The sequence below is a fragment of the Schistocerca cancellata genome, chromosome 3 (genome assembly GCF_023864275.1).
Source record: "Schistocerca cancellata isolate TAMUIC-IGC-003103 chromosome 3, iqSchCanc2.1, whole genome shotgun sequence".
Classification (NCBI taxonomy): Eukaryota; Metazoa; Arthropoda; class Insecta; order Orthoptera; family Acrididae; genus Schistocerca; species Schistocerca cancellata.
Window position 1 is genome coordinate 538,153,496 of NC_064628.1, and position 12,510 is coordinate 538,166,005.

Genomic DNA, 12,510 nt, shown 5'->3' on the forward strand with positions numbered 1-12,510 from the left:
TTGACATGGTTGGAAACCCAAGAACATTTTATTCAATGTTACTGCCATGAGACTCTGCATTCATACATGTAGAATAAAAGATGGATTTTTAAAAAAATAGTGTGCATTTCTTTTGGAGTGACCCTCATATGTAGCTTTGTTTCATTCACATAAAACAATTTATTTGAAGCACTTCTGATAATTTGAAATTTGTATCATATAACACAGTTATGTGGAGCTACCAGCACTTTCTGTTGCATTGGACAATACAATAAAGATATGAGTCAGTGCTGTATTGCCAGCATCCCAGTGTGAACCAGTTAAGCCACTTCAGCTACTTTCTATGTTCTTCACCAATGTAAGTTGCTTCTATGTCACAGAACAGTGCCTTATTGTTTCAACATACATATGTTTTGATCGATACAAATAACATGGAAATGCACCCAGCTAACTTCCTCAACAACAACTGATATTTCAATACATAAACATACTTTCATTTTCTAGGCACAAATGAAATGACAGATCTCTATCCATGTCCACTAAAGCCTTCAGTGGTCGGAGCTACATAAACCAGGAAATGAAAGGTGGCCCACACAGAAAGACAAAACACACCATAAAAATCTAGCACCAAGATAACCAATGCCAGGTGTTATTGATAGAGAGTTAGTGCTACTTGCTCACCCATTGTTCATTAATATTTCACTACTGCTAATGTATGGCATTGGTTATCTCTGATTTTGTACTGGTGCTAGTTGTTTACAGTGTGTGTTGTCTTTCTGCATAGGCTATATTTTGTTTCCTGGTTGACATAGTCGTGCCCACTGAGCAAGTAAGTTGCTATACATGGGGATCTCCTGTTTCATTTGTGCCTTGAAAATGGTGAGGAGTTCACCTTTCAAAATATCAGTGGTTGTTGAGGAAATTACCCGTTTATTGAATAATAAAGAAAGGCAGTTTCTGCCAAACTGAGCATCCTCACCACCCTCACCTACTGCAGCCGAATGGTTGGGTTTTTCCAGCAGCTCTAAATCCCACTACCTGCCAGTATTCTGCTAGCCTGCCTTTCACATGAGCTAGTGACTGCAAACCATGGATTCTGAAACTGTCATCTGCTATCCCCAGGAACCCAGCTAAGCATGCCTGAGTCTAGCCCAAAGCGGCCATACATTCTTTTGCTGTAAATATAAGACATACACATACTGCTGTATCTGTCTTTTTAAGTTCTGGCATTTAGCTGCATCTGGCTGTTACCTCATAATGGATATGTAACATTTCCTTTAAACAAGAACAGAGATTAATTCTTTCATCAAACCTCCACAAGGAAACTCACCCCTCAAAATGTTACAATAAAATAATTAATGAAAAAGCTTCTATTTACTGGATGACAGAACAGAAGCAGTAAAAGAAAGATTACACAAATGCTAACTTTGGGAGGCACATAAGTCAAAAGAGGATAAGACTGGAGGAAACAATATTATCATAGAAAACACGATTGTTCATAGAATGTTCCTAGACTGTTGGTAAGAGAGGTACAGCAGGAGAGAATGATAGAGAAACCAACAATTAAATTTTTAGACATTAAATCTAGCTATTTATGTGTAAATTGCAGAAACTATTAAAAAGGCACCACCTTGACATATCGCTCCCAGGACAGAATCGTGGTGAGGCAATGCACGGAAACCAGTTTTACAGCGACAGTAGTACCAACCAGGCATATTTACACATTGTGAGCTTTGATGGCAGTTATGCATCTCAGTGCTACATTCATCAAGATCTTGTTCACAATAGTCACCAACATAACCTTGTCTGCACTGGCACTTTCCTGGTGCAATGCACTCTCCACCATTCAAGCAGGTCTGATTGCACACAGCTGAAACAAAAGATTTAATATTTGATTTTGGAAACAATGCCTCCCCCACCACAACCAACACCACCACCACTACCACCATCAATGTTCTGAAAACTGGGACACAATAATTAGAGCTAGATGATTCCACAATCTAAGAAAAAATATATGCACTGAATTCACAGCTCCAGTAAAACAAGCCTCTCCCTCAAATGCAATAACTGTGTAAGAAGACTACAATGATAAAGTGATTGTTGGAAACTGGTGGAATTGCAGTGGATTGCTATCCAACTGGATGATTCATTGAAAATTATTTTCAATTAAAACAAGTGATAAGTACAACAGATTATTCATATTTATATACACTATGTTCCGTGTCGCCCATCGTGTAGAAAAATCCTTAGTTACGAGTAGCAAGTCAAAAGATACATTATTACATGTATAAGATGTAATTAGCTGCTTCTGTAAACTAAATTAATAGCTAGTTTTTATTAAGAAGTGACTTATGTAGTGCATATTCCTAAGACAGCTGCAATTAGTGTCTCACACAACTGTTATAAAATGCTACTTTTCCTGTTATGCTATTTAATTGTTGTTTATTTATAGCAATACAGTCAACATTTTTTTCTTCATGTGTGCCCAGAGTCCAAGCAGTGAAAATCACCAACCCAGCCAGGAATCAACCCCGGGTCCCTTGGATGGCAATCTTTTGCAATGACCACTCAGCTATGAAGGTGGACATTTAACAACTTCGTGAATCTAAAGCTGAAGGACAACAGTTTTTATGTTCTGTGTGAATGAAAATCTGTCTAAAACAAACTGCTGCCTATATTTGACAGAGTTTTGTATAAAAAGAAACAAAATATGCAGATACTATACAGAGATCCAATTTTACTTCAATTTTCATTTAAAAAGAAAAAAAGAAGAAGAAGAAAAAACCTCTGATTCCTACTTTATCTTTTTGTGCAATTAATTTAAAAGACTGCACCAGAATGATGAGTAACAAGTTGAATTTTGACAAAGTAGTAGAGATATGCCAGTATCAGATATGCAAAGATTCCACTCTTTTCTTGCAGTAACTTTCAAGGTTTTTTAGGAATCAGGTTATGTAAAATAGAGTCACACTTTTCTGAGAATGACTTCTTAACATTTTGTCAGTGTGGTTCCACTTAATTTTGCAAGAGCTGACTAGGAGCAAGCTTATCATTTGTTTTATTAACTTATCACTTTGTTGTCTGCATTTTAATTTGTAGTTAATTTGGATACCAAGAAATTTCCTACATGAAGTTTGGTGTAGCAAGTGGTCAACATCTACTACCAAAATCAGTAATTCATTGTTACTGATTATCAATTGGATATGATGGACTTCTATAAAATTAAGATTTTAGTTGCCAGGTGAGACTCATTACTAAGCCATTTCAGCTGGTTGTGTCTAGAATGTTTGAGTTTAGTTCTTTCACAATAAATTTGTGTCATGATAGAATATTACATTTCATGGAAAGTCTACTAAAGGCTTAGGTAGATTATTAAGGTAGACAAAAAATGGAAGCAGGTGAAGTATTAAACCATGTAGGTTGTCATACTTTATGAAAAGAAAGGAACCTTGTAGTTACTAGCTTAACTAGGAATGTCAGATAGCAATGAAAACCACTTCCCCCAAATGTGTGTTCAGTACATATAGGATTTTCCACCAATATAAGTTGAATGTTAATCCTGTTGTACAGCTGATTCATGTAATGATGTCAGCGATCAAGCAATATATCAATTAGAGCATAATATCTTAGTTTACATTTTTATGTTCTACACTGACAAAGCCTTTAAAAATACAAAAATGGTAATATATAAATTTATGTCAAAGTTTTGACTTCTGAGACTAAGCATAGCTTTCTTTGTAGATAACTCATTATGATAGCCAAACTGACTGTTCATTACCAAGTTGTTAAAATAGTAGATTTGTACTGTGTAACAGCGCACTTCTTCAACAATCTTTGAAAAAGTATGGTATGAGATGGAAGTGTTACTATGACTTATTTAATAGATCCACTTTTCTAAATAGGCACTAATACTGTGTATTTCTGTCTGTCAGGAAATGTACTCTGGATCATTGACTATATGTAAAAATAGCCAACGAGGGATTACACTGAGTTAGCATGATGTTTCTAGACAAGGGGAAGCACATTCATATGAGCAAAGCAATAGAGCCTAGTGACTTTTCTAACCAGTTTCCAACAGTTTCAGACATTGTGGTCTTTAATGATATCTGTAGCCTCAGCTTGAGTACATCAAGGGCATCAGCAAATGATCATTTATTTCCCATCCCTGGACACAGTGTTAATAAAAGTGTTGAATATTTTGAGGTGGTGGTACCCACCAAAACAAGGAAAAAAGTCCAATAAGCATGGGCTCTAAATTTAGCATGCCTTAATAGGTACGAGCTCTTGTTCATCTTCAATACTGTGAAACACATCTACTGTAAGCTCTTTGCTTTCCATATTTTGGGAGGAGGTAGTAGGACATGAAAACAATTCAGAGGAGGGCCACTAGATTTGTTACTGGTAGTCAGAACAACATGCAAGTATTACAAAGTTGCTTTAGGAACTCAAATGGGAATCCATTCAAGGAAGGCAATATTGTTTCCCAGAAACTATATTGAGAAAATTTAGAGAACAGACGTTTGAAGCTGACTGCAGTACAATACCACTGCTGCCAATGAACATTTTGCATAATGACCACAAAGACAAGAGAAATTATGGCTCATAATGAGGTATATAGATGCTTGATTTTCTCTCGCTCTGTTTGCAGGTGGAGCAGGAAAGTAAATGACTAGTTGTGCCACAGGACATGCTCTGCCAAGCACTGTACTTTGGCTTGGGGAGTATGGATGTAGATGTAGACCAAAAGAAGAAAATGCTGAGTAAACAAAGGCTCTAAAATGCATACCATCTTTGCTACTGTGAAACATATCTCTTCTCCTGAACAAGTGCTCAAAACTCTTAGGGCATGCATTTTAGAGTCTACATTTACTTGACAATTTTTCCTTTTTTTGTTCCATACTGCGTTTTCCCAAAATATGGAAAGCAAAGAGCTTGCAGTAGAAGAGATGTGTTTCACAGTATCAAAGATGAACAAGTGCTTACAGTGCTTAAGGTATGCATTTCAGAGCCCCTGCTTATTAGGGTTTTTTTCTTGTTTTGGTACTGTCACCTCTCAAAATATATGACACCTTTTTTTAACACCCTATATTATTCATTGCATTTTGTGGCCAAAGACTTCATTGTCATCATCTGTATCACAGCAAAAGCTGCAGAACTGAAACTCAACTATATATATTTCCTGTTCAACCAATTTTTATCTATCACATATACTTTTTATCTTTTTGGTGAGACAGTGGAGTACTTAGCTGTACTACTAACATGGTAGTTTTATTTCTTGACTTCTGCTACTCCTTCAAGTTAAAATAAGTCCTAGATAGAAAATTTTATATGTTTATCACATTTTCTCCTTAAATGAGTTACAATCAACTGCAATTCGTCATAACAGAAAACTGCATCTGGAGCTGTGTATGAATATATTTACGGATGGGTTAATTTCTCTTTCACAGAGACTGTTTGCTGCCCATCTGCTTACAGTTATAGTTATTTCTTTGAACTTTGTATAAATATTCTGAGCTATCATTTGTTACTGTATTCAACAATAATTTTCCATTATTCCTTTGATAATGTAATAGCAATTTAATAACATGTTTAATGTTAATGTTTGGTCATAATGGTCAGAGAAACTATTTATTATGACTACAAGTCTAATTAATGACAATGGCATCTAAAACAATGTCAATGAGAGTTGTGCCATGATCCTCATTTGCTCACTGGAATACTGACGTATGAATACACAAGACCTGGATGCAAACTATTCTACCTAAACATGACACAGAATCAAACTTAAAGAGCCTACAGAGAGTGATTCTTCAATTACTTCAACCAAATCTTATTAAAACACTCCTTAGTTCCCATCAAAGTTCTGACACACCCCTGTTATCTGTGATAGCTAGTACTAGGATCTCATTGATCTTTTTAATCCACTTACTATTTTCTCATTCAGTACTGTGGATACTTGCAATAAAAATTATCATTTATTTATATAAGTATTTTTACACTGGCACAGGATAAAGAAATATTGGCAAAGAGAAATTAAGGAATGGATTTCAAGCTTATGAAGGGGAAAATACACACATCTAAATGAAAGTGCTGAGTATTTTGTGATTTGTTAGTACATATACAAAGAAGTACAATAAGCATGAGTCTGGAAATATATACTTCTTGTGAGTTGAGCACTTGGTTATAGGAAGAAATGAAAGGCAACTGGCAGTAGATTGAGCATAGTCACTGCTTTGGTGTTCAGTCACCATGGTATGTAGTCTGCAGTCAGTTGCATCATTCATGTTGACTTGTAATTTCAGTCATGACAGTGTGTGATATTATAAAAAAAGTATCCATCAGTAAGGAAATTTCTGGCAGAATGTAAATATTGGTACATTTTGTGATTTCCTTCCTACATACACAAATGACTTCACTATTGTGTTTACTGCTACTGGCTGTCTGTACATATAAATAGTTCAATACATTTCCCTTTCTCTTTTTAAAATTTTGTTAGCAATGAAGGACTATTACTCCATCAAGCAATATGGCAAATGTGACTTTGTGATAGGGTTTAGCAAATAGATGTAGCCCACACCTTGTGCACTGAAAAATATCCACATGACAGAGTACATCTGGGTCATTTATTTATCGTGAAGATAACCGTAGGATCATCCTATCAGGTCAGCACAAAAGTTATTATTCTCTTAGAAACATCACTACAGTCACCAGAAATACTACATACTATCAATGAGTCACAGCTGTAACTGGCCAAATCCTACAAATACCTGGGTGTAAGACTTTGCAAGGATATGAAATGGAATGATCACATAGGTTCAGTCATGAATAAAGCAGGTGGTAGCCTTTGTTTTGCTGGTAAAATACTGGGGAAATGCAATTAGTCTACAAAAGAGATTGTTTACAAATCACTCATGCGACCCATCCTGAAGTGTATGGGAGCTGAAGCAAGTAGAATTAACAGGGGATATTGAACATATATAGAGAAGGACAGCATAGATAGTCACAAGTTTGTTTGATCCATGGGACACTGTCATGGAGTTGTTGAAGGAACTGAATTAACAGACTCTTGAAGATAAACATAAATTATCCAGAGAAATTTATAGAAAAGCTTTTTTATTTGCCGTCTGCTGTAATGTTGTAAGAGGTTCAATCGTTTTTTAATTTTTTTTTTTAATAAAGCTTTTCATATTTTTATACACCTGCTTTAGTGCAAACCACTCTTCTTTACACCAAAATATGATTTGTCATAATTACTTGGTAGTTCACAGTTCCAGCCAGCACCAGGTTGTCATAAATTGTAGCAAACTCCAAGAGAATAATACATATAGCCCATGTTCAAGTAAATCCACCAATAATTCATAGAAAATCAATCAAAACACAGACCTCTCGAAATCAAGTAAGGAACCAGGTCATGAAAGTAGAGTGCAAGTTAGGTAGCAACTTTAGAACAGCTTGGTTTGAAGTGTCTTACAGTGGTCCAGCAATCAGGTTTTATCTCTGTCTTGACATTAGCACCCATGCCCAAGTGACAGTCCACTGGTGCTTCTTATTGGTTGCTACAGAAGTCACTGATAATCGACACAACAGGGTACTGACATCACTGAAGGACTACAGAAATACAGCATGGCTCCCCCTTTCAATGGCATGTGGGGCAGAAGTGTCCCTTTTGGTGTTGCAAACAAGGGAGACTCCAGCATTGGTCACATAAATTTGAAACCCTTTTTTTAAATTATTATTGCATATCAATTTCAGTCACTGAGTGATCACCTTCCTTACTAAAATAAAAATAAAAACACACAAATTCAAACCTAAATGATCAATGTGGAAACATATGTGTCATTTTACAATAGAGAACATTGAGTTTTACATGATATAGTACATACCAAGACTTATCTTGTAAAACGCAATGTTCTCCATTGTAAAATGACTCACATGTTTGCGCATTGATCATTTACATTTGATTTTGTGTGTTTTTATTTTTATTTTAGCACTGAATGTGATCACTCTGTAATTGAAACTTATATGCAATAATGATAAAAGAATGCTTCAAGATTAAGTAACCAATGCTGGAGATTCCCTTGTTCGCCATACTTGTTGGGTTGTCATGGTGCACAAACTTCCTAATAGAATCCAATGAGTTTGGTATTGTGATCACCAAATCAGTAGTGGAGGGCATGAGGTGGGCAAGTCAGCTAAAGTTTCATTGCCCATCTTTACGTCTGTTGTTGCTGTATTCTATGACTGTGGTGGAAGTGTGGTGCTGATGTTAGGGCCTGGTCGCCGGGGTCCATGCTGGAAGACAGATGCTTGAGGTGGAAAAGGATCCCATTTGATGTGGAAACAGTTCTGATGGCATTTGCAGTTGTATCAAGCCAGCTACAGTGATGTTGTTGGTGGTCTCGAGATGGAGACTGCTAATTGTGGGTGTAGCTGGTTGGTGTGGTGTACCAGCATGATGACATTGCCATCCACTGTGAACATTTGTCATCACCAAGTGACTCTGATGACTTCTGGTACTTATCCTGGACCCCCCAAAGCTGTAAGCTCAAACCTCTGTGTCCAGTGAGTAGCAACAGCAATGGATGGGATGGTGCGAGCATATTGTAGATGCGGGAGCTCACAGAAGGTCTGGTGTTAGTTACAACGCAGCAGCTGCACCATAGTATGCCCTTGTTTTGGCGGTATGGTCATGTAGGAAGCTGGAAGTGGGTCAGGACCTGAGCCTTGTCACACCTGACACCTTCTTCCACACCCACACCTTAAAGGTGCAGACCTACTGCTCAGCTTCATCATTGGAGGCTGGATGGTATGGCGCCATTGGCAGGTGTTTTATTCCATTCCAAGAGCAGAATTCTTGAAACATACTGGAGAAAACTGAGGACCATTATCCAAAATGATCATTTATTGGACCTCTCTAATGAAAAATATTTTCCACGAGGCACTTATTGTCTCTCTTTCTCTGGTATCTGACTTTTGAACTATCTAAGAAACATGGAAAATGAGTCTATCATGATGAGCCACATCTCTGTGAGCAAAGGGACGGCAAAGTCCAGATGAATGCACTGCCATGGATACAGCACATTTAGCCAGGCTTGGAACACTTGCAGGGGTCCTGACTAGGTTGACCGACAGCTCTTGCTGGAGCAGGCTGTCCTCTCAGTATCTTACATGATGCTCGGACAGTAGGCATGCCACCCTGTAAGCATCTTCATGTGTGTCACCCCCTGGGTCAGCATACAGGAGGTTTATGACTTAATGATGCAGTGGCAACAGGATGACATCACCGGAAGTCATTGGCATCTGATGTCACCATCATTAATTCCTGTACAACCTAAATCCTTGCTTTCAGGGAAAAATATGTGTGGAGTTCTGGAAGAAAGTTAGGTGGGAGGCCTTCTGGCCAATCATCATGAATATATTTCTTAACTTGTTTGGGGATATGGCCTTGCCACAGTGGTAACACCAGTCCTCATCAGATCACCGAAGTTAAGCATTGTCGGGCTGGGCTAGCGCTTGGATGGGTGACCAACCGGTCTGCTGAGCACTGTTGGCACACGGGGTGCACTCAGCCCTTGTGAGGCAAACTGAGGAGCCACTTGATAGAGATGTAGCGGCTCCAGTCTCGGAAACTGACATACGGCCTGGAGAGTGGTGTGGTGACCACATTCACCTCCACATCCGCAGCCAGTGATACCCATGGTCTAAGGATGACACGGAGGACGGTCAGTACTGTTGGGCCTTCATGGCCTGTTCAGGAGGAGTTTAGTTTAGTTTGTTTGGGGATAGGGTCCTCAGATACAGCTTTCAATATTATGGATACAGTGACATGAAACACTTGTAGGGTGGTCCATAAGGTGTCATCTATAGTGATGTGCAAAACTTTTACATAATGTGTCATTGCCAAGTAACATAGCTTGATGAAACTTGGACAATACCTAAAAAGAGCTGCTACAGTACAGTATAGATGGTAATTAAATGAAATTTGCAATGAGATGAACGGAAATGACACACTTATTCAAACAGAATAATTACACTGAAGTCACCCCTGGACATTACAAAGGTGGGACGTGGTTCCTAATAGGGTGTGTGCCAACTATGGAAGGTAATGCATGCTCTGCAATGTGCCAACTTTTTGGCCACGAGATTGGTAGGGGATATCAACAGTGTGGTTGATAATTGTTGGATGGTTACTGGTACATGCACTGCATCTCCTCACTGCATCCAACATGTGCTCAGTGGGTTTTAAGTTAGGGGAGTGTGCAGGCCTGTTCATTCAGCCAATATTTTCTTGTTCCAAGAGCTCCTCCACTTACACAGTTTCATGTGGCCTTGTACTGCTATCCAGAAAACTGAAATCAGGGCCAAATGCACCACTGAGAAGATGTATGTGGGGAACAACTGCAGTGTTACAATAAAGGTGACCATTGAGTGTAATGTGTTGAAAGATTTGGAGGCCATTATGCCCATGCAACATTATGCCTCACCTTGGCATACAGCTCACAAAAACCATCATGTTCAATAACATTCCTGGGTGCATTACGTGTTGCCCCTCTCATCAAATTAAGGCACCTAATGCACCAGACATTATGGTGTGACAAGGCATCATGGTGCATGGGCATACTAATCCCCAAATCTTCAAACACAGTGCACAAATTAGTCAGTGTTATTATAACACTGTACTCCTTACACATGTACATGTTCTCAGGGGTATATTTGGCCCTGACTTCATTTTTATGGATGACAATGCATGACTGCATTGATCTGTGCAGGCAGAGGAGCTCTTGGAATGAGAGGATATTCAGCAAATGGACTGGCCTGCCCATTCACCTGACTTAAATCCCATTGAGCAGATGGGGTATGTGTTGGAGAGATGTACTGCAGTGCACCCGTGTGTACTAATGAACATCTAGCAGTTGTCAACTGTGCAGCTGGAGGCAAGGAACACCCTACCACAAGTCCCCCTTACCATCCTTGTGGCCAGCATGGGGGCAATCTGTGGAGCATGTATTGCGATCCTTAGTGGTGACACACCCTATTAAGGACCATGTCCCACCTTCTGTAATACCCAGGGGACCATCATGAGGACTTCAATGTAATTACTGTCTATGAATAAAAGTGTTATTTCTGTTTGTCTCATTGCATATTTCTTTCAGTTACTATCTGCACTATACTATGGCAGTTCTATGTATGGTCCAAGTTTCATCAAGCTATGTTGCTTGGCAATGGCACATCATATGAAAGTTACTTTCTAATTCAGTATCACTTATAGTCTGGACAGGGCATCTGAGTTATCACAGTGTACTGTAAGTGTAGTCAACTGAATAACTGTAATTGCTGAGGAAAAGGGCCACATGTTGTAGGCTTTGTGTCATTTTTTCTAGGAGGCAGTTTTTAAGACTGAACAATGAAATTAATGGTGTATGGTCTAATATGAAATGAAATTTTTTGCTGTAAAGAAATGAATGGAATTTTTTGGTGCCAATATGGTAGCTACTGGTATTCTTTTTTTTTTTAAATTTGAGTTGTGGGTAACTGATCTGGGCCAAAGTGAGTGTTTTAAAGACATGGGTGATGGGCTGTTCCATACATCATCGTTTTTGTGAGGATGTTGAGATGTGGTGACCAGGATAACGGTGCTGATGGTTCATAAGTCGCTAGACAAGAAGCAGACTTTTAACTAATGTTCTAACCTATGACAAGCCTCCTGGAACTACTGTGACCATTCACATTTTGCACATTTCTTGTGTAGACTATTAAGGAGCCTGGTGGAATTTGTTATAAATTTTACATAATAATTTATTTTGCCAAGAAATGACTAAAGATCTTTAAGTTCATAGGCACTTGGATTTTTTTGGCTTCACATGTTTGTGAGTTAATTGAAGTCTTTACGACTCAACATGTGGCCCGTATCTGGATTAAAATAACAGAGTGATTGACAGCTAGTTGTTTACAGGAAATCTGCCATAGCAACAGCCAATCACAGAATGACCTTGGACACACCTTCCATCAGGTGACTACTTCAGTTGACAACATAACAATAATAAGTCATTTTCATGGTGTGCATTGCTTATGTGTGTGGTTTGTTTATTTTATGTGACAGGAAAGTTTATTACATCATACACACCATGCACAATAAGATGCTTCAGTTTAGCAGCTGCTGATGCTTTTGACCTCCTACAGAAAGTATATGATTCCTGGAATCAATGAGATAACCCAGAGTCATAGAGGGGACTGAAAATGGTGCACTGTAACACCAAAAATGGTTGCACATCAATAAAACAAATAAATGAATCTGATGGTGTTACCCTTACTACATACAAGATATATCATCATCATGTTAGCTGACAGACATCAAACTGAAATTCCTGCAATATTAAAAAACAAAATAAATGAGTGCTTTATTAGACACTTCTTCCGCAATGTAACAGAATATTTGCATTCTGAAATGTAAATTTTAGTTAGTATTAATGTTCATATTAAACAGGTTTCTGTCTTCTACAAAGCATAGTTTGCTGACAGTGGTATCTGAAA

At 38.2% G+C, this 12,510-nt stretch overlaps 1 protein-coding gene across 1 annotated transcript in view; it reads right to left on the bottom strand.

Annotated features, from left to right (window-relative positions):
• Positions 1-12,510, bottom strand: part of LOC126175368 (protein kinase C-binding protein NELL1-like) — a 931,698-nt gene that overhangs the window by 183,313 nt on the left and 735,875 nt on the right. Inside the window, exon 11 of the mRNA XM_049922135.1 lies at positions 1,610-1,849. Within this exon, the coding sequence (XP_049778092.1) occupies positions 1,610-1,849 (240 nt within the window). The remainder of the gene's footprint in view (positions 1-1,609; positions 1,850-12,510) is intronic.